This window comes from Thamnophis sirtalis, unplaced genomic scaffold (genome assembly GCF_051295495.1).
Source record: "Thamnophis sirtalis isolate CommonGarterSnake01/CBP01778 unplaced genomic scaffold, rThaSir2_p1.2 scaffold_3, whole genome shotgun sequence".
NCBI classification, from domain to species: Eukaryota; Metazoa; Chordata; class Lepidosauria; order Squamata; family Natricidae; genus Thamnophis; species Thamnophis sirtalis.
In genome coordinates this window covers 176,369,195-176,390,196 of record NW_028261383.1, presented here as the reverse complement: position 1 = coordinate 176,390,196, position 21,002 = coordinate 176,369,195, and the positions used below count along the sequence as shown (strand labels likewise).

General features: G+C 42.4%; 1 protein-coding gene across 4 annotated transcripts in view; it reads right to left on the bottom strand.

Annotated features, from left to right (window-relative positions):
• Window positions 1-949: 949 nt before the first annotated feature.
• Window positions 950-21,002, bottom strand: part of ELAVL3 (ELAV like RNA binding protein 3) — an 88,450-nt gene continuing 68,397 nt past the window's right edge. For 2 of the 4 annotated variants that reach the window (XM_087711068.1, XM_087711071.1), the window contains exons 3-7: window positions 15,103-15,206; window positions 12,745-12,898; window positions 11,195-11,420; window positions 5,834-5,872; window positions 950-2,740 (exon numbers count right to left, since the gene is read on the bottom strand). In XM_087711068.1, coding sequence (XP_087567194.1) covers window positions 2,413-2,740; window positions 5,834-5,872; window positions 11,195-11,420; window positions 12,745-12,898; window positions 15,103-15,206 — 851 coding nt within the window. In that variant the 3' untranslated portion in view covers window positions 950-2,412. Of the gene's footprint in view, window positions 2,762-5,833; window positions 5,873-11,194; window positions 11,421-12,744; window positions 12,899-15,102; window positions 15,207-21,002 lie in introns of all 4 variants that reach the window. The other 2 variants (XM_087711069.1, XM_087711070.1) reach the window with 2 other exon arrangements.

Genomic DNA, 21,002 nt, shown 5'->3' with positions numbered 1-21,002 from the left:
TTCCAGGCAATTTCCCACCGCCACCACATCACTCCCCTCCAATACACAGATTAAAACATGCGTTTGATGCTCAATTGTTTTAAATCAGTGTCTCTCAACCTTGGTGACTTTAAGTCCCGCGGACTTCAACTCTCAGAATCCCCCAGCCAGCATAGCTGGCTGGGGAATTCTGGGAGTTGAAGTCCGCGGGACTTAAAGTCACCAAGGTTGAGAAACACTGATTTAAATGGTGTAGACAGTTTTTTGCAATGCTCCCTATTTGAGGAAAACACCTTGTCTCCGCATCTTCCCATTACTGTTGAGAAAATGTTGAGTAGGTTAGACAGCTACTTTTTATGGGCTTGTGTCCATGACATCTGGTTTGAAGAACCTGATTTTCCTCTGTTGTCCATCCCTCTGCTGGCTAATTATTTCCTTTTTAATTGGTAGGGTTTTGTAATTTTTGTAAATCTCATTTGTTGTGTGCTGCCCTACGAATCACGAGCCACTGACCCCACTCTATGTTGGTCTCAGATGTCCTACATATAAAAGACCATCCAGCCTCGACCTCTGAGCTGCCCTACTTTTGACTAAGCTGGGCGGAATGGACCAAGAGGAAGATGCTGGTTTTGGGATGGACCCCTTTCGAATGTGAACTAGGAAAGCCAACCGTTCTTGGCTATCCTGTCCTCGCTCTGCCAAAAACACAGTTTACAGCAATACCAACACTCCTATCCTAACTTTGTACATGGGGAGAGTGTGTCACACATCAGGGGATGCCTAAGATTTGCTAGCAATCTCTGTGGGGGGGTGTTATCTTTGTTAATTGTTTGAAAAGGCCCACTGGAAGGAATGATTGGACCGTGCATAGCAATCGCACTTGGTGTTCTGTTTGTTTCGCCCCTTTGGAATTTGTTATTGTGAATTTTCTATGAAGTTCAAGAACCTCAAAATCATCCAGCAAGGTCTCTTTTTCCTTTTTTTTATAAAAATAGATTTTTAAAATCTTTTTTTTTAAATTTTTCGTTGGGTTTTCTTCTTTGTTTCAGTTTTTACCTTTTAAAATTTATGATTTTTTTCCCCTGGTTTGGTCACGTATTTATTTTAAAAGAGAAAGAAAGACCTCAGCCATACTAACCATCTTCCCTTTGCCCCAAACACCTTTCAATCTATATTCAGTTGTCAATGATCACCAGTCTGGGGGCGCTGATTTCCTTCCCCTGTGCTTGGCTCTATAAATTTCTCATGACATATCAGTTTACAAGAAAAAGGGGGGGAAAAAACATTTCATCTTGGGGAAGAAGAAAAATAAAATGTTTAATTTTACTGCCCCATAACGTCTCAAATAGCAAATCCCTACTCCTGACCCGTAAGAAACTTATCTAGTCCTTACAACCTGATTAGAAGCTATAAAGACTCTAGAAACCTCGGACTTTGTGCCAAATTCTTGGCTGCCCTTTTTTTTTTTACATCATTCTGGTCCAAACTTTCATTTCAACGTAAAGTAGTTAAATAAATAAGCAAATATTCAAAACCTGGTCAGCAAATTTTACAACATACGAGTGTAAAATGGTCCTTCTTTTCCCACGGAATGAGTTTTCTCTGGAATCAAATAGGAAGTCCCCTCTTTTCAGAGATAAAAGGTTAGACTTATTTTCCCAAATATGGCATCGTTCTAATTAGGGGCCAAGGAAAACGGTGGGATTAAGAACCTGTTTCACTAACATATTTAGACCAACAGATGAGATGAGTGCAATCTCCTCCAACCACGTTTGTTCTTTTCCTTTCTTTTCGCATCATAGGAGAACAAAGGTGGTGAGTTGAATCTTTTTAATTCCTCCCCCTCGGCTAGCTCAGAGTAACAGTCATGACCTTCTCGGATTTGTTGGTTCGCAATGTTTTAACATGAAGGGGGGCATTTCTATCACACCTTACCGGGAGTAGTGTGTTGTTGTTTTGTTTTTTTTCTCATCCTCCAGGGTCAGAAAAACTGTCCACCAAAGGAACCACAGAGGTGTGGAATTCATAGAGGGAAAGAAGATATATGGAGAACTGGAGGAAGCTTCAGATCTGGGCACATGTATGTTAAGAAAGCCTTGAAAGAGGGAGGGGGTCACCAAGCATAGAAACAAGAGAGGTATCCTATTCTGAGCAGATGTCACCCCTGCATGCTGTCAGAACAGGGTTTAATTTTCAAGAAGTGGCTGACAAGTTGCTGCATCCGTGCTTCCCCGCTGGGCTGTCGGGCATGGGGAGGGGGAGGGGGAGGAGCCTCCTGCTTCCCAAAGATCACGGTGTGTCTGGCGGTTGAATATTCTGCAACATTGAGTCAATGAACATTTCCGTTCTTGTGGTGAGTTGGGGAAGAGAGCCGTTTCCAGCACACTGTTGCTTCCCCCCCTCCCCCCCCATCTCTCTGGTGCCTTCGCTCACTCACGCCTTGTGTTGCTTACTGGTCTTGAAGGAAACCTGGAGGATTCGGTCACCCAGTCGGTAGCCATTGAGGCTGGCGATGGCCATGGCGGCTTCGTCATAGTTGGTCATGGTGACAAAGCCAAAGCCTTTGCACTTGTTGGTGGTGAAGTCGCGGATTACTTTGACGTTGGTGACGGCTCCAAAGGGCCCAAAGAGCTGCCAGAGGACGCTCTCATCCGCCTCTGGAGAGAGGTTGTACACAAAGATGCACCAGCCGGCGCTGGAGGCCCCGGTCAAATTGACTCCCGCCAGACTGGTCATGCTGTCGATGGTGATAGGAGAGAACCTGGAGATTAAGGAAAGAGGACTGCTTTGGGTGTAAGGCTGGCATTCTGCCAGCATAAGTTCATTGCATTACAGAGAGGTTAGGGATAGTGGTGACGACCCCCAGCCAAAGGGAGCAGCAGTGCATGCTTTCCCCTCGGGGCACGACAAAACCGCGCTCGAGTAAAGCGCGCCCGATTAAACCGCGTCGCTGACGTCATCAACAGGGCAACAACAGCCAGCGCGGAGAAAGAAGGGCGCTTTAAATAGCGCTTTGAAAGCAAGCCGATTCAAGTTAAGGTAAGGGTTAAGTTTACGGTTAGGTTAAGGGTTAGGGTTAGGGTTAGGTTTAGGGTTAGGTTAAGGGTTAGGGTTAGGGTTAGGGTTAGGTTAAGGGTTAGGTTTAGGGTTAGGTTTAGGGGGGTTAGGTTTAGGTTTAGGGGTTAATTTTAGGTTTAGCGTTTACAACGTGCTTCTGTCTCCGCGCTGTTGTCGCCCTGTGATGACGTCAGCTACGCGGTTTCGTCGAGCGTGCTTTAGTCGAACGCGGTTTTGTGGTGGAACCCTTTCCCCTAGCATTCTTAGCTCAAAAGGGAACTCATCAGAGAGGCAGTTTCTCTTAAGGTTTTATCTGTGCCAAGAAGCTGGCATAAATTGTATGATTCTATTCCCATGATTCTTTTATTTGCCAAGGCAAATCCAGAAGCTAACATTTGAATCCACATTCTTCAAATTTTTTCCCTAACTTGGGCTCTTCTTAAGGGTTAGTTCTGCTTGCAAGATGGAAGAAATATTTATCTGTTGGGCTTCCTGAGAGCCAAATAAACACACTAGAATATTATGGAAGGGTCTGTAATAAAATGAACTGTAACCATCATTTTTGCAAGGATGGAAACTGGAATCTGGTGTATTGTTTGCAAAAATGAAGATCTTAGTTTCCATCACTTAATGTAGATAACTTCAAGGTAACAAAGTATAATTGCAACATAAATTCCAAAACCAGATGGAGATTTAGCAAACCTTATGACAGTGGCAGGGGACAGCCCACCACACATTTCTGACCTGTCCTCCATCTAGCATAATCCCCTCCCCGCCTTGTCTACCGCAACATAGTTTTCACTAAAAAGTTCTTGAATAACTTGAATTAATGGATTAATTCAGACAAACAATCTCTATGGGGATTTACACATTGTGCCAAGTCTAAATACAGTTTCCTTGTCTGTGGCTTGTAGGGCTGGGTAAACATATAACAACAGTGGGTTATTCAATAAACTATAATTTTGGACAGTGTGCAAACCATTTATATACCCAGCTGAATCAACTTTGTTCTAGAATGTGGCTTGTATGGCTGGGCAAACGTAGCCACTGTGGTGTATTGAATAAACCATAGTTTTGTACAGTATGCGAACCCCTTTCTGGATCATCCCCAGCTGGATCAACTTTGTTCCAGATGCAGAATGTATCCTGATTGCCAAACTTTTCAAACAGAAAGTGACTAACAGGGATAATGGCTCAGCCAAGTTACTTCCTCAACTTAAAACTAGCCGAGTAGTTGTCTGAATCAGCATCAGTGTTCAGATTTAGCTGATTGCTGCTGAAGGCCCATGCACACTTACCGGAGGAGGAAGCCCCATGGGCCTCAGTAGGACTTATTTCTGAGTAATCAGGCATCAAGATACTGCTCTGATATCTTTAGGTGCAAAATTTGAACATGGACGCATGCTTTCATACCCTTGATAGAAATTCTCCCTTAGGGTCATGTTGGGAGTTGATATGGACTGAATTGGGGCAGAGTTACAGAATGGGCAGGTTTTCTTGGCTAAATCTGAGGTGGCAGCTGAACATTGCCAGGAATCTCCAGGGCAGACTCCAGCTCTCACAAAGGAAGCTAAGGCAGCGAATATTTTAAATATCAGCTTAAAATGAAGAGCCTGGTCTGATACGAGGAATATTTTTAGTTTAAACACACAATGCTGCAGCACTGTTGAACCTTTTATTATGTTCAACAGTGAACTGGATACGTGTCTGGACAGGAGACCCCTGACAGTTTCAGAAGCCAGGCCAAATTTTCTATGGAAGAGTCGGTTATCTGGGTAGATGTCATTGTTCAAACAAATCAATCACCGTTGGGCTCTCAAAGGGTGGCCGCGAATTGAAAAACGGAATGGGTTATTGCTTTTCCGATATACTTTTAGAACAATCCCGGACTTCTGCCCCACAAGCAATGGAATTAAATGAAACCAAGAAGCGCCCAACACAATGAAGTCTAAGGAACACAGGACCCAAAATCATAAAGAACAGCCAGTCGTCTGAGCAAACAGCAAGCCCTTCTCTCAAGCCAAACCCAAAACAGAACCAAAAGAACACATGAAAGACTATGGTGTGTCCTCATGACACACACTTGTGAATTCCACAGCCTAGGTCAGAAATTGGAGGGGGTTTAGCTTTTCCTTTTCAATTCCCATCTTCACTGAGGAAAGTGTGGAAGGGTTATTGAGGTTTTTTGGGGGGGTGATTAAAAAGAAAAGATCAATATACAGGGAAAAGCACTGAATCAAGCAACCAGATGTTGTCTATGTCAGTGTTTCTCAACCTTGGCAACTTGAAGATGTCTGGACTTCAACTCCCAGAATTCCCCAGCCAGCGAATGCTGGCTGGGGAATTCTGGGAGTTGAAGTCCGGACATCTTCAAGTTGACAAGGTTGAGAAACACTGTCCTAGACACTGAATTGTTTATACGCGAATGCTGGCTGGGGAATTCTGGGAGTTGAGGTCCAGACATCTTCAAGTTGCCCAGGTTGAGAAACACTGGTCTATGTGATGGTTTAAACATGGCTCAAACTGGGGAGAAAAATGGTCCTCCTCTCTAGGAGACTCTGCCCGCTCCAACTCTCAGTGCTGGGTCTGTTCAACCACAACCCTCAGCTTCTTTTCTGAGTTTCTACAAAAGGGAAGCCTGGCTGTGTTGTGGGGAGGCCTTGGCGAAGGACGTTCTTGGCCGTGGAGCGGGGGTTTGCCCTGACCAAGTCACCTTCTAAAAATCCAGCCTTGTGCTGTAGGCCAAGGTGGGGGAAGAGGAGGGGGCAAGGAGCGTAGGCTTTGGAAGGCTATTTACCTCTTGACGCCGTATGCCATGTTTAGCAAATTGTCGAGCCTGTGGGAGGAAGAGGAAGATGAGGAGAGGCCATTGTTAGTAGACAATCTCGCAACAAAAGGGTCTTGTGAGGTTATCTGCCCTGATTGTCAGTGCAGCAGAAAGGCAGCACATGGATTCTGTCACTTGCAGAAGTTGCCAGTTAATGGATTTAGGATTTAGGATTTATTTCATTTATATGCTGCCCTTTTCCCCGAAGGGTGTGTGTGTGTGTGTGTGTGTGCACAACCGCATCCTGAGGCCCTGGTGTCTTGATAGCTTGGTTGGAGGGGAGTTCAAAAATCATAACAAGGGTCAGGTGAGGTGCTCTACGCAATTTTTACACATTTATTTTTTTCATGAGACTAGAAAGTGTGGGCATTAAGTTCTAAAGGGCGGTGAAAGTTGTATTTCAAACATCACAATGAGGGTGAGGATGTTTCTGACACTCATTCCTTTTAAAAGCAAGATACATAAAGAATAGAAGCGTACATGGCAAACATGTTTATGGTTCCACTTTGACATCCTAGCCCCATTTTCACAGTGGACTTTCCTTTCCACATGGTGGCCCAGATTTTATATAGAGTAACTCTCTTGACATGGGATCTATATGCTGGCTTTATGGTACACCAAGATTCCCATTATCCTGTAAGATCAAAAGGGTTTTCTTTCTTTCTTTCTTTCTTTCTTTCTTTCTTTCTTTCTTTCTTTCTTTCTTTCTTTCTTTCTTTCTTTCTTTGGCAATATATAACCACTGTGGTTGCTGGAGAAAACCTCAAAGTGCCTTGGTCATTAGAGCTTTCAGCTGTCAAAACCAAAGAACTTAATCCTTCTCAGTTAACTTTCCTGAATTTCTAATTACCCTGTGCCTATGTTAATTCAAGGGTCCATCACCTGTACTTGTGTGCTTCTCCAGAATTCTAGTTTGTCAAGAAACCTTGTGCGAAAAGGAAAAGATTTTAAAAGCTTCCTTTCATAAATTGTGCATTTGGAAAAAAATATAAATATTTGCCCGCTTTGTACAATGAAGCATTTTTTTTCCTACTACAGATTTAATCGCCTTAAAATTGGGGGAATTTTGCTGTTTTCCATGTGCAGCAGTTAATTCCAGAACTACATTGTCTAGGCCCAAGAATTTTGGTCTGTCTATTATATCTTTAACCAAAAACTGTACAATTAATTAGCCAAGGCACAGGGAAAGGGGAAAAGAAACCCTTATGTTCACATGTTCCATGGGTTTGTATGGATTTTACACTATATGCCATGCAGATGCCATGCTTTTATACGTGACACTTATGTATGGGTAGAAATGCATGAGCAGCAAATTCGAATCAGGTGAATCCTGAACTACCACTCAATCTAGGCTTAATGCACATACACAAGGCATACACAGCTCTTCATCAAACAGATTGGAAAAGTAACTACATTCCTAGCAAATTCCTTTTTTTTCGTGGATTTACATCTACTGAATATAGATTGTTTTAGCAGATTTGGTAGAAAATAAATTACTGGATCAAGTATTCTGAATTTTGGGGCAGATTTATATACAGGATTCCTGGATTCTATCTATCCATAACTATAACTTGAGACTATTGGAGATTATTTGATGGTTAGAGTATCATCTACACCAGTGTTTCTCAACTTTGGTAACTTGAAGATGTCCGGACTTCAACTCCCAGAATTCCCCAGCCAGCATTCGCTGGCTGGGGAATTCTGGGAGTTGAAGTCTGGACATCTTCAAGTTACCAAGGTTGAGAAACACTGATCTAGACCACACACACAAAAAAACAGGAAATACTTGTGCGGTGTTGCGACTTTTGTCTTCTGCCTCTACAAATCAAGCCAAATATAATGCAATAAAGCATTACGTGCATTTTCAAAATAATTTGAATGTGAATTGAAAGCTATTTGACTCCCAGACAGGTAATTTTCAGTGATAATATTAAACGTGGACCATTTTACCTGAGAGGTAATCCCCAAATCCGTTACACACAGGTTTAGAAATACCCCATTGAAACAGGAGAAAATGGACTAGCATATTTTACAATTGTGAGCTCTTTTTTTTTTGAGTCCTTCAATGAAGAATGTTAAATTAGCCATGTTATCTCACACAAAGCTAGTTGGCAGACAACTAGAAGACAAAAGATACAATTCAAAGAACACTTACTGGCTCTGTCCAACATGACTGAGGACCCGGATTGTTGTTGGGGGCAATATGCTGACTCTGTAAACCACTTAGAGAGGGCTGAAAGCCCTATGAAGCGGTATATAAGTCTAACTGCTATTGCTATTGCTATTGCTAAGGTTGACTCAGCCTTCCATCCTTTCGAGATGGGTGAAATGAGGACCCGGATTGTTGTTGGGGGCGATATGCTGACTCTGTAAACCGCTTAGAGAGGGCTGAAAGCCCTATGAAGTGGTATATAAGTCTAACTGCTATTGCTATTGCTATTGCTAGTTGACACTACTTTAAATGCTTTACAATTTAGTCAGAAGGGGCGGGACTGTTATAACTGTTTTGCCTTCATTTAGCCTACAAGGAATTCCCTGAAATTTACATTTTAGGGACTGGAATTATCTCTCCCAGCTCCTGGATAATAGACATTGGCTGTACAAAATATTAATCCAGAATCCTGGCATAGCATCAGGGGTAAGTTTACTGCTCTACAGTGTCTGATCACGTCCACAGTGTCGGAAGTCAGGTCTCTGAGATGAATTCCTACCCCAGGATTTGGATCAATAAATTTCCATTGTGATATTTCTAACTACATAGCTATTGGGCTTGCAGGACAAGTCAAGTGAGGATAATCAGGAAGACAGCAAGCCCTAAAATTACACTCATAACAATCAGCAGGATTTTAGAAATTTCAACTTTGCCTCTGATGTAAAGGTGATTGTTATCAACAATCGATCAACACATGAAACATCCTTTGGTTTTGCTCTTCAACTAAGCCACAACTGATAGCCAACTCTCAACTAAGCACGCCATAGAATTAGATGACCTATGCTTTATAAAAGAATGGGAAAATGAGCTGCAAAACAAAAACGCATGATGAGTTAAGATATTTTCTTTTGTCTTGTGTCTTTTAAGTTCCGAGACACCAAAAAACACAATGCAAAATTATTTACAGCTCCCAATAGATTGAGAGCAAAAAGAGACTAAGACCAGGTCAACCTCTTAGGAAAAAAGTATCCTTGAATTCCATCTCACAATGCAGTAATAATCTCCGAAGCAGAAGGAAACATCTATAATGGCTCCCTGGGAAATACACACACACACACCCCTCTTGCTCAGTAAGAACAAGAAGCCTAAAGAACAAGCAAAGTATTTTTTTTAAAAAAATAGAGGATAGAAATGCTCACTGTTTTAGTTCTGTCCTCTTCTATAAGGCAGTATGCTATTTTTTTTACAGTCTTTTCTACCAAAATCGAGCTTGCATAATTCATATCAAAATCCCTTATTCTTGGCAATACTGCCTAGTATGGAACTGGCTAATAAAATCCATCATCCATGCAGTCTTGACCTCCCTTCAACAAATCAGCTAGCCATGGAAAGTACAATTTCATGTAACACAATAGCTCCCTGCTTCAGACAATTTCCTGAGGAGGCCTCTAGTCTTGGCATTTAGCACTTCGAGCTTATACTGGTGGGTAGGAAATATGGTAGACTCGTACCTAAAAAGCTAACGTTGTGCCACAAATATAGACTATGAGGTGCTTCACCATCTCAGTTGTTCAGCTGAGTCATAAAATGGGACCATTTTAGCTACCGTAAATTGGAAGGATGAACAACTGCTGAGCCTTGGAGATATCATGGGTGATGGATAGAAATACCATATATATGAGTGCCACACAATGTTACATGAAAAGGGATAATCTCACATGATTGTTTTTCCACAAGAGTATGGGAAAAGGATACGTAAATCCATGTACCTTACATTACCAGAAGTGAAAATTTAATAAATCTACTTCTCCAGTTGTATTTCAATATTTAAGCCATGGTTACCAATAGAAAAGCAAACTTCTGAATTATCTTTACATAGAATGGGCAGGTTTCTATACTGCTGTGTAAAGAAAGCATATTATGTCTGAAAGAACCCTAGGACACAAAATATGTGAGAAACATAGAAGAAAACATTGAATACTGAATGTCTGCTATATGCACAGATTTCAAGCTGCAAGCAGACATTCCAAAACAAAAGGAGTGAGAATTTTACACCATTTTTGTTCTGGTTATTCAAGTATCTTCCAAACTGATCAGAACAGAGGCTAAGGAATTCTGCAGGGCAAAATCTGTTTCTGTTTACCTGTAGCGTGAAAAAGATTCTAAGAGCTCACAGGTAAATGTTTTCGGGAGTCTTGGTTCTTCCTCCTTGATAGATAGCATTGCCCAGACTGTTCTTTTTTATTTTATTTTAATGGCACTCTAATTATGGAAGAGAAATCTGGCAAACGGTTTAGGTTCAACGTTAAAACTCAGTCTCCGGTTGCATTAGCAGAGTTAGAATACCAGAAATTCTTGGGTAGGACAATAGAGTCATTGCTACAAAAATTGCTAGGAGAAAGATATTAAAGGTATTAAAAGACAACTTGACTCAGAACTACCTGTACGACTCTCTCCTTTATCAAAAGCGATTTTCAGGTGTTTGTTCTACCTTGGGGTGTTCCTTCCAGCAGGCTCCTCCTTGCAGTAGCCTAGCCAGCCAGAGGACTCCTCATAAAAACAAATCTTTGCAGACTAAGTCAAGCATAGAAAGAGTTTTGTTCTTCCCTTTTACAGGGAAAAACAATTTCTCTCCTTTTACACTGTTTTGTGGCCATCAGCTGTAAATATAAGGCTTTATCGGGAAAAGGAAGAGATCCAAAGTATCTTAAAGGAACAGTCTGCAGCATGAAAACTGTTTATCTGACCCAAGGCCCATAGATTATTTTTTTGGAAGAAACATTTTGTTAAGAAGCAACTGGTATGATTGTGCCATGGGGCTAGAGAAGGAAACAAGTGTTTCCTATTATACTTGCTTGTGGACTAATGGTACCCAGATGTGACAGACTAAAGATAAGACTATAGATCAGTGTTTCTCAACCTTGGCGACTTTAAGTCCTGTGGACTTCAATTCCCAGAATCCCCCAGCCAGCAGAGCTGGCTGGGGGATTCCGGGAGTTGAAGTCCACAGGACTTAAAGTCGCTAAGGTCGAGAAACACTGCTATCGATGAATGTCTCCAAAGTGTGGGATCTGAAAATACATCTCCCTTAAGCAGAGGGACAACAGCTACAAGGCACTGGGTGAAGAGAAGACCTGACCACTCAGCCTTCCAACAAAGGAGAGGGCAACACGTCTCACCTGAATCGCTGAGTTTGGTGGTGCAAAGGCCCCGTGTACCGCCGGGCTGTTGTCTGATACAGGTGTGTGAGTAACGCTTGCCCTGTCTTCTGGCTGGGGTTATTGGCGAACTTGACTGTGATGGGCTCACTGGCCCCCAGCGGTTTCTGTCCATTCAGCCCCTTGATGGCTTCCTCAGCTTCTATCCTCTTGTCGAAGCGGATGAATCCCACGCCTCTAGACACACCTACAAATGGAGAAATGGAGGCATTGGTGCTGATTACTACATGTTCCGATTGCTCAGGCAACAATGTCTCCTAGCTGAAGCAGAGATTTCAACTTTTAGTAGCTGAAATTGGTTGTCACGTTGAGCGTTGTTACTGGTTTTAATTTTCCAGAAGAAGGCAACGCATTCGGCAATCTTTGTAGACCAATTGCCTCTCTTAGGCATCTCCTACTACTGCAATGCGCTCTACATGGGGCAGCCCTTGAAGAGCATTCGGAGACTTCATCTCGTCCAGAATGCAGCCGCACAAGCGATTGTGGGTGCACCTCGGTACATCCACGTTACACCTATCCTCCGCGAGCTGCACTGGTTACCGATCAGTCTCCAGATACACTTCAAAGTGCTAGTCGTCACTTATAAAGCCCTTCATGGTATTGGATCTGGGTACTTGAGAGACCGCCTGCTGCCAATTACCTCCCACAGACCCATCAGATCACACAGGGTTGGCCTCCTCCGGGTTCCGTCTACCAGCCAATGCCACCTGGCTACTACCCGGGGGAGGGCCTTCTCTGTGGCAGCTCCAGCCCTTTGGAACGAACTCCCCACAGAGATTCGGACCCTCACCTCTCTCCAGGCCTTCCGAAAAGCCGTTAAAACCTGGCTGTGTCGGCAGGCCTGGGGTTGATGAGTTCCCCTCCCCTCTCGATCTGTGTGGCTGTTGGCTATTTTTAAATGCTTGTATTTGTACTTTTTGTGTTTCCCTTTCCCCCTTGGGTTTGTGCGCCGCCCTGAGTCCCGCCGGGAATAGGGCGGCATATAAATAAAACGAAACCTGAATCCTGAAACCTGAATCCTTTCTTTTCTCTGTTTTTCCTAGCTTGAGTGGGAACCACAACCTATATTGCTCAGTGGTTCCAAAACAGGTTGACTCAGCTGAACCAAAGCTGAGTCTAGGAACATATTTAAATATTTCTGGGCAAATGTAGAATTTAGATTTTTCTCTGTGACATTATGAATGATAGGTCCCATTAATTTCTAAAATGAGAACTACCTGGCATAGTTCTTTGCTTGTCACTGCAGAAGTAAGAGTGATCCATATATAATAGAGAGATACACATCAGCAGCAAAATATATACATTTGAGCACATGACTTCATACAAGCAGCATCATACAAAGCAATTATTTATTTTACATAAGTAACAATGCTTGCAAATATACGCACAACCCTCAATGTTTAACATAGCCTGCTTTCTTACACTGCCCCGCTCCCTGCTTTAGCCCCCTTGGCATTCACCTCTCAACACTGGCACACCAGTGTGGGGTAAAATCCCTGCTCTTGTGTTACCTGTGACCTGATCCACAAGGATACGGGAGGTGATGATGCGTCCATACTGTGAGAAGAGCTGCTCCATCTCTTTCTGGCTCATGGTTTTGGGCAGGCCACTGACATAGAGATTGGCATCACGGATAGAAGCAGAGCTCGGCCGTGCATAGGACACCTGGTGGAAAGGAGGGCATAGTTACAAGAGCCATCACGAAAGAAGCAAAGAACAATCTCCTGAATTCTATTCTCACATCAAAAGAAGCAACCTTCTATCATAAAACAAACAACACTTTCTTTGGAGGGGAGCCGAGATTCCTATCTATTGGTACTGTTCCTTTACCTCTCTATCCTTTCTCTACAAGTCTTTTTCTGCAAACTCTTGACTGCGGGCTCTGTAGGGCAGAAATCCTTTTCTCCACGAGCATTTGGGAGGGAAATGGCAATATCCCTGTGTATATTTAGAAGATAAGATCTTCTCATTACAAAATTAGAATGGCACCCAGCAAAAGGCCAGGCTGTAGCACATAGGAGGGGCTCTCTCCATGGAGCAAATTGGGCCCCAGGAAACCCTTTGAAAATAAGAGGGAAGAAAGGCTGCAGCTCAGTGTTTGGGGGTAAAGTGAGGAGCCCATGGTGAGGAGGGAAAAAAACCCACCCCCTTTTGGGCCAAAAAGCAAAGTGTTACCATCAATCAATCAGTGATGGGTTTCAAAAAAATTTTGAACCTACTCTGTAGGTGTGGCCTCCTTTGTGGGAGTGGCTTGCTGGCCATGTGACCTGGTGGGAGTGGCTTGCTGGTCATGTGTTTTCTTTCTTTCTTTCTTTCTTTCTTTCTTTCTTTCTTTCTTTCTTTCTTTCTCTCTCTCTCTCTCTCTTTCCTTCCTTTTGTCTCTCTGTTCCTTTTTCCTTTTTTTCTTTCATCTCTCTCTCTTTTTCTTTCTTTCTTTCTTTCTTTCTTTCTCTCTCTCTCTCTCTCTCTCTCTCTCTTTCCTTCCTTTTGTCTCTCTGTTCCTTTTTCCTTTTTTCTTTCATCTCTCTCTCTTTTTCTTTCTTTCTTTCTTTCTTTCTTTCTTTCTTTCTTTCTTTCTTTCTTTCTCTCTCTCTCTCTCTCTCTCCTTCCTTTTGTCTCTCTGTTCCTTTTTCCTTTTTTTCTTTCATCTCTCTCTCTTTTTCTTTCTTTTTTTCTTTCTTTTTTTCTTTCTTTCTTTCTCTTTCTCTCTCTCTGTGTGTGTGTGTGTGTGTGTGTGTGTGTGTGTGTGTGGGTGGGTGGGTGGGTGTCAGTGGCGGGTTTCAAAAATTTTTGGAAGCTCTTCTGTAGGTGTGGCCTGCTTTCCGGGTCCACTGGTGGAACCTCTTCTAACCGGTTCGGTAGATTTGACGAACCGGTTCTACCGAGTAGGTGCCAACTGGTAGGAACCCACCTCTGCAATCAATGTTATGTAATAAACGATGCCTGTGCGGGTATTCTCAAAACTCTACATGAGCCACAGTCCCAGAAGATTAAAGATGTAGTTCTTTAAATCTTTAAAGGTGAGGTAGGGGAGCCAATTTGGTATAACAGTGAAAGGGTTGGCATGAAATCCAGGAGACTCTGAGTTCTAGTCCTGCCATTTGGTTGATTTTGGGCCAATCATTCTCTCTCAGCTCAGTCCATGATGTCACAGTGGGTTAGATATGATTGGGCACAAAAACAGAGAGTTCTTATCCCTCCCGTGGGACTATAGGTCTTGTATACTATTGGGTGATTGGAATGGTGTGATAGACACTAAGAGAGATAAGAAGACCTCTCGCCCAAATACTAAGATGCCAGCAAAGCTACCCAAACCTTTTTTTGACATGATGGACCACTTTGAATTGAGAGATATTTGGCAAGAAAGAAACGCAGAGGAATATGATTTCACCTTCTTCTCTGATAGACATCAATCCCTTTCAAGGATTGATTTTATACCAATCACTAATGATTTGCTTTCTAGGGTGAAGAAGACAAAGATTGCGGCTAGGGTCCTTTCGGATCATAACCCAGTTTGGATGGAATTGGGAAGGGCAGTGCAGGCAAGAAAGTCTTGGAGACTGAATGAAAACCTATTCAGATATGAAAAGTACATTAATGATTGTAAAAAATTGTTATCTGAATCCTTTGTTTTGAATATGAATAAGGGCACACCTATGGAATTCGTATGGGATGCAAGCAAAGCGTATATGAGAGGAGTACTGATTAATATAAACAAAATACATAGACATAAACAAGGGCTAAAACGAACAGAATTGGAAGAGGAAATTAAAGGGAAAGAGTTGGAGCTAACAATGAATCCAGGCGATACAAAGGTTAAGGAAGCTATCACCATATTAAAATCTCAATTTGACATGTTGATACCTCACCTTGATGGTTTTTGTCTGTAGTTTGAGTCCGTTCAAGGTGTTGATTGCTTTATCAGCATCATTGGAATCAACATAGTTGACAAATCCGTAGCCTAAACTCTGCCCTGGGAGTGCAGAGAAGAAGAAGGAAAATACAGTAAAGATGATGCTAAACAAGAAATGGGGATAAATAATTTTCTCTGGCAAACCTACCCTGAACAAAAATAATCAGATAATAATATTTCAAAAAAAGACAGCATAAATGTCAACTATTTCTCAGTTCAGGAATATGCAACGTTTGTGCACTGAACACAACATCCAATCTCTGGATGATGATTGCAAACACGTTGGACAACTCTCAAATACAAAAGTACACTAAAATAAAATTCTGGTAAAGCTTTTATCTCAAGAGAAATCTACTTTATTCTCCAAGGAATAACTGAAAGGGAACAAAAAGAGGACTATAAGTTGTGGGAGAATACAGTAAGTGGCTGGGTTCATATCACGTTTTTTTCCACTTCATTCAGTATATTGAGCAGTGTTTCTCAACCTTGGCAACTTGAAGATGTCCGGACTTCAACTCCCAGAATTCCCCAGCCAGCATTTGCTGGCTGGGGAATTCTAGGAGTTGAAGTCCGGACATCTTCAAGTTGCCAAGGTTGAGAAACACTGATATTGAGTGTCTACTGTAATAATGTCACAATCACACAATAGGCCTCAATCAAATCCAGGTGTCTTTGGTCTAAAATTTAATTTCCAACCAATATGATTATTGCAGATGAAATAACAAGTTTGATGCAGTATCTGTGTGATGGCAGTGAATAGATTAGGTTTTTTTAAGGTGATTCAAATTTATTGTACTAGTATGGAAGAGATTGTATTGTACTTTATAGCAATAGCAATAGCAGTAGCAGTTAGACTTATATACCGCTTCCTAGGGCTTTCAGCCCTCTCTAAGCGGTTTACAGAGAGTCAGCATATATTTCCCCCACAGTCTGGGTCCTCATTTGCTTTGCTTCCTTCTCTCTATCACATGGAATCAATTCTGCCCATTCCATCCCATCTGTGACGCACTCATATACACACTATGTAAGTAGTCCCTGCATATGGACAGTCATTGGGACCAGAAACTCCAACACTAAACAACATGGTCTAAGGCATGATGTCACATGATCATGCTTATTTATCTCTCTTTTTTTTTTTAAAGGTTTTTATTTTCCATTTTTTCATTTTCATACACTCGCATATATACTGTGCATAGCCGGGGCCATACAATACTAAACAATAATCACAGCAATTCCTCTTGTCAACAATACCCCAAAAAATAGAAAACCAATATACCTCTTCCACTCTCCGTACACCTCTTTCTTCCACCCCCGTCCAACTTTCTATCTTCCCTCCATCATCCCCCTCTACCCTACTTCCCCTCCCCCTCTACCACTCCTCTCTCCCCATCCACTCCCCACCTTCCTTCTCACCTTTCCCTCCCATCCTCTCTCCCGCCCTCTCTTTCTTCTATCCCACTCCACCTCCCCTTGGTGTATTTCCACTATATGTCAATGTACTTAGCTTATCCTATTTTTACAGAGAAATTAAAGAAAAACATTATACATGTGAAGTCGCATTACATTGAAATCTAACACATCGTATCTAACCTAACATATATCCCTCCCTCCCCCCACCCTCCCCCCCAACACCCCAACACCCTCCCCCCCCGACTTCCCAGAGCCCGTACACGGTATAGATTTTTAGCAAACACAGTCTAAAATATATTGAGAAAAAAGAAATAAAGAAAAAAAAAGGGCTAATAACATCTCTACATTGATCTTAGCTTCTTCTTGCTATGCTAACTTTGAACAGTTTAAATCATTCCTGATCTTAAGCATAGGCTATCTGGAATCTCGATCATGCTTATTTATGACCACAGCTCCAGTGGTCTCCTTGGCCATTATTAAGCGAATCCTGTATAGTGGCGGTGTCCCAGTGGTCACATAATCACCATTTGTGCCCATCTGCTGGTTCCCCATTGAATTTGCTTTTTGAAAGCCAGCAGAGAAGCTGCAAATGATCATCACATAACTGCAAGATGCTGCAACATCATATCTGAAATACCCTTCAATCAGAGCTATTGTATCTTTGAACAGTCCCTGAACTTAAGGGAGGACTAGCTGCATAAACGTATGAATAAGTCACCTCCTATTTGCATATAACCATTCAGTCTCTCCTAAATAATGCTCTTTATGCTCTCCTTAAGGCAGTGTTTCTCAACCTTGGCAACTTGAAGATGTCTGGACTTCAACTCCCAGAATTCCCCAGCCAGCGAATGCTGGCTGGGGAATTCTGGGAGTTGAAAGTCCAGACATCTTCAAGTTGCCAAGGTTGAGAAACACTGCCTTAAGGGACGCTGTGGCTCAGTGGCTAAGACACTGAGCTCGTCAGTCAGAAAGGTTGGCAGTTCAGGGGTTTGAATCCCTAGCACCCCATAATGGGATGAGCTCCAATTACTTGTCCCAGGTTCTACCAACCAGGCAGTTCGAAAGCACGTAAAAAATGCAAATGGAAAAATAGGAACCACTTTGGTGGGAAGAGCGCAGTGCTCCGTGCGCCTTCGGCATTTAGTCATGCCGGCAACATGACCACGGAGATGTCTTCGGACAACGCTGGCTCTTCGGTTTTGAAACAGAGATGAGTACCGCCCCCTAGAGTCGAGAACGACTAGCACATATGTGCAAGGGGAACATATGCTCTCCTTAAAGAAACATACAAGTATATATCAATGGTTGACTCAGCCTTCCCTCCTTCTGAGGTGGGTAAAATGAGGACCCGGGTTGTTGTGGGGGCAATATGACAGAGGGCAGTCCAGCCTCTTCTTGAAAGCCTCCAGTGATGAAGTTCCCACAACTTCCGAAGGCAACTTCTGTTCCATGGGTTAATTGTTCCCACTGTCAGAAAAATTCTTCCTTATTTCTAGGTTGAATCAGTTTCCATCCATTATTCCTTCTCTGGCCTTCGGGTGCCTTGGAGAACAGGTTGACCCCCTTCATCTCTGTGACAGCCCCTCAAATATTGGAACACTGCCTGTCGTGTCTCCGCTGGTCCTTCTCTTCACTAGGCTGGCCATGCCCAGTTCCTGTAACGGTTCTTCATATGTTTTAATCCCCCTAATCATCTTTGTTGCTGTTCTCTGCGGTTCCACCACAAAACCGCGGTAGACTAAAGCGCGTGTGACTAAAGCGCGGTGACAAAACCGCACCGTCAAAACCGCACGACAACAGCGCGCCGACAGAAGCGCGCTGTAACATAACCCTAAAAATAACCCTAAACCTAACCCTAACCCTAACGCTAAACCTACCCTAAACCTACCCTAAACCTAACCCTAAACCTAACCCTAACCCTAACCCTAAACCTAACCCTAAACCTTACCTTAAGTTAAATTGCGCTTCTGTCGGCGCGCTGTTGTCAGCGCGCTGTTGTGGGCGCGCTTTTGACATCGCGGTTTTAGCGCCGCGGTGTTGTTGGCGCCGCGGTTATGTCGTGCCACGCTTCTCTGCACTCTTCCCAGAGTCTCAACATCCTTTTTATAGTGTGGTGACCAAAACTGGATGCCGTATTCTAGGTGTGGTCCTCCTAAGGCTTTATAGAGTGGTATTAGCACCTCCCTTGATCTTGATTGTATCCCTCTGTTAATGCAATTTAGCATTGCATTGGCTTTTTTGGCTGCTGCCACACATTGTTGGCTCATATTTAAATGGTTGCCCACTAAGACTCCCAAGATCCCTCTCACAGTTACTGCTATTAAGCCAGGTTTCATCCAGTCTATATCTGTCCTTTTGGTTTTTCTTGCCTAAGTGTAAGACTTTACTTTTCTCTACATTGAATTTCATTTTGTTAGATAGGGCCCAGTGTTCAAGTCTGTCAAGATCCATCTGGATTTTGATCATATGCTGGCTAATTCTGCCAGCTTAGTATCATTCGCAAATTTGATAAGTTCCCCTTCTATTCCCTCATCGAAGTCATTTATCAGTGACCTAAATCCTCAAACTCCTAACTTTCTCCATGGATTCAGGTCCCTCAGCGAATTTTTTTTTAAAAAAAGTTACAATTAGCTATATAGCGTTGAGTACCATGATAATGTTAAATACAAATATTCCCCAAAAATTTTAATAGTGACATTCATCAACATATTGTAACCCTCCCAGAGTTAACTTCTCATGAAACGGGCTGCTATATAAATTTGATTAATAAACAAAGATATTCACAGAGAAGAATTTTGAGTAGAAACATTGAACCAAGAATGTTTTGTTTCTAACGTGTAATATAGCAAAGCTTCCAGAACTACTGTGAAAACAATAGGAAAATTTGTCCTGTGATCCTGATTTTGGATAAGCAGCCTAATAAAAAGTAGAACCCCGAACAACTCACTAATTGTCTAAATAACTGAGCTTATCATCACAATGAACATGTTTCAAAGCATTGGTGCTGTGTCTTGCTCTCCACAGCCTGATGTTGAGATTTTAAGAAGTTGCTCTTGGTATAATTTCATTACCTAAGTCAACAGGATATTAACAACGGCAAAAAAAACACCAAATAAAATTGGAATGTATCACAAATGTTGAGTTGTAGTTCAGTCCTGCCTAAAAGGAATATTCCTATTCAAAGTTTTGTGGTATTACATGAATTCCAAAACCTCACCAACACATGTTCAAACTTCTTTACTCCAGACACTTGCAAACTAGAAGTAGCACAGCCACTGATTCTATTTAATTTATTTTGATTCTATTCCCTACTTTTTCTTCACATTTACAGATACCAAAATGAATTTATCTATCAGCAAATGGATTTGTAGAATGCTAAGTCTATTTCTGCCAACAGCATACAGTGTTCATCCCATCTAATAATGAGATCACTTGGATTTATGCTGCAGGTTGGATTGTCAATTTTACATAAAAGATAATCTCAGGCGCTGCCTCATTCTGTATCCAGAAAGAAAACCCCCAATTCCATTTGAACAGAGATAAAGGTATTTTTACTGGGCATGAAATGAAAACAGCTAAAGAAAAGCAAGATATGAGGCAAACAAATGTAAACGTGTACATATCAAATGTTTACCTAGGACGCCCCCACCCCAGTTACTCCAACCCAACATCCAATCTGCAACTCCCTAAGGCAGTGTTTCTCAACCTTGGCGACTTTAAGTCCTGTGGACTTCAACTCCCAGAATCCCCCAGCCAGCAGAGCTGTGCTGGCTGGGGGATTCTGGGAGTTGAAGTCCACAGGACTTAAAGTCGTCAAGGTTGAGAAACACTGCCCTAAGGTGTTGTGTGGGGTGCATCTTGATGAAACAAGATTACTACTACAAGGAAAATATATTTCCAACAAAAAATCTTCACTCAGAATGGATGCTTTCAGTACCACGCAAAACTTGGTTGCTTTCAAATGCCATGATACATTTGTGGTTGATGAAGAAGATGCTGTTCTTCTTTGTTTAGGGGAAATTCTTCATGGCACAAGCTGGCAATTTATTTAACTGACAATAAATCATGGCAATTGCCAACCACATAGCAAATACCGTGGAAGGAACCAATCTAGTGGTTCAAGAAAAGGGACAAGTTGTGCAGGTTTTATAACAGGAGACTGTAATAATTGAACGTCTTTTGATGAATCTATAGCAATAGCAGTTAGACTTCTATACCGCTTCATAGGGCTTTCAGCCCTCTCTAAGCGGTTTACAGAGTCAGCATATTGCCCCCAACAACAATCCGGGTCCTCATTTTACCTACCTCAGAAGGATGGAAGGCTGAGTCAACCTTGAGCCGGTGAGATTTGAACCGCCGAACTGCAGCTTAGCAGTCAGCTGAAGTGGCCTGCAGTACTGCACCCTAACCACTGCGCCACCTCGGCTCTTACTAATCTAACAAAGA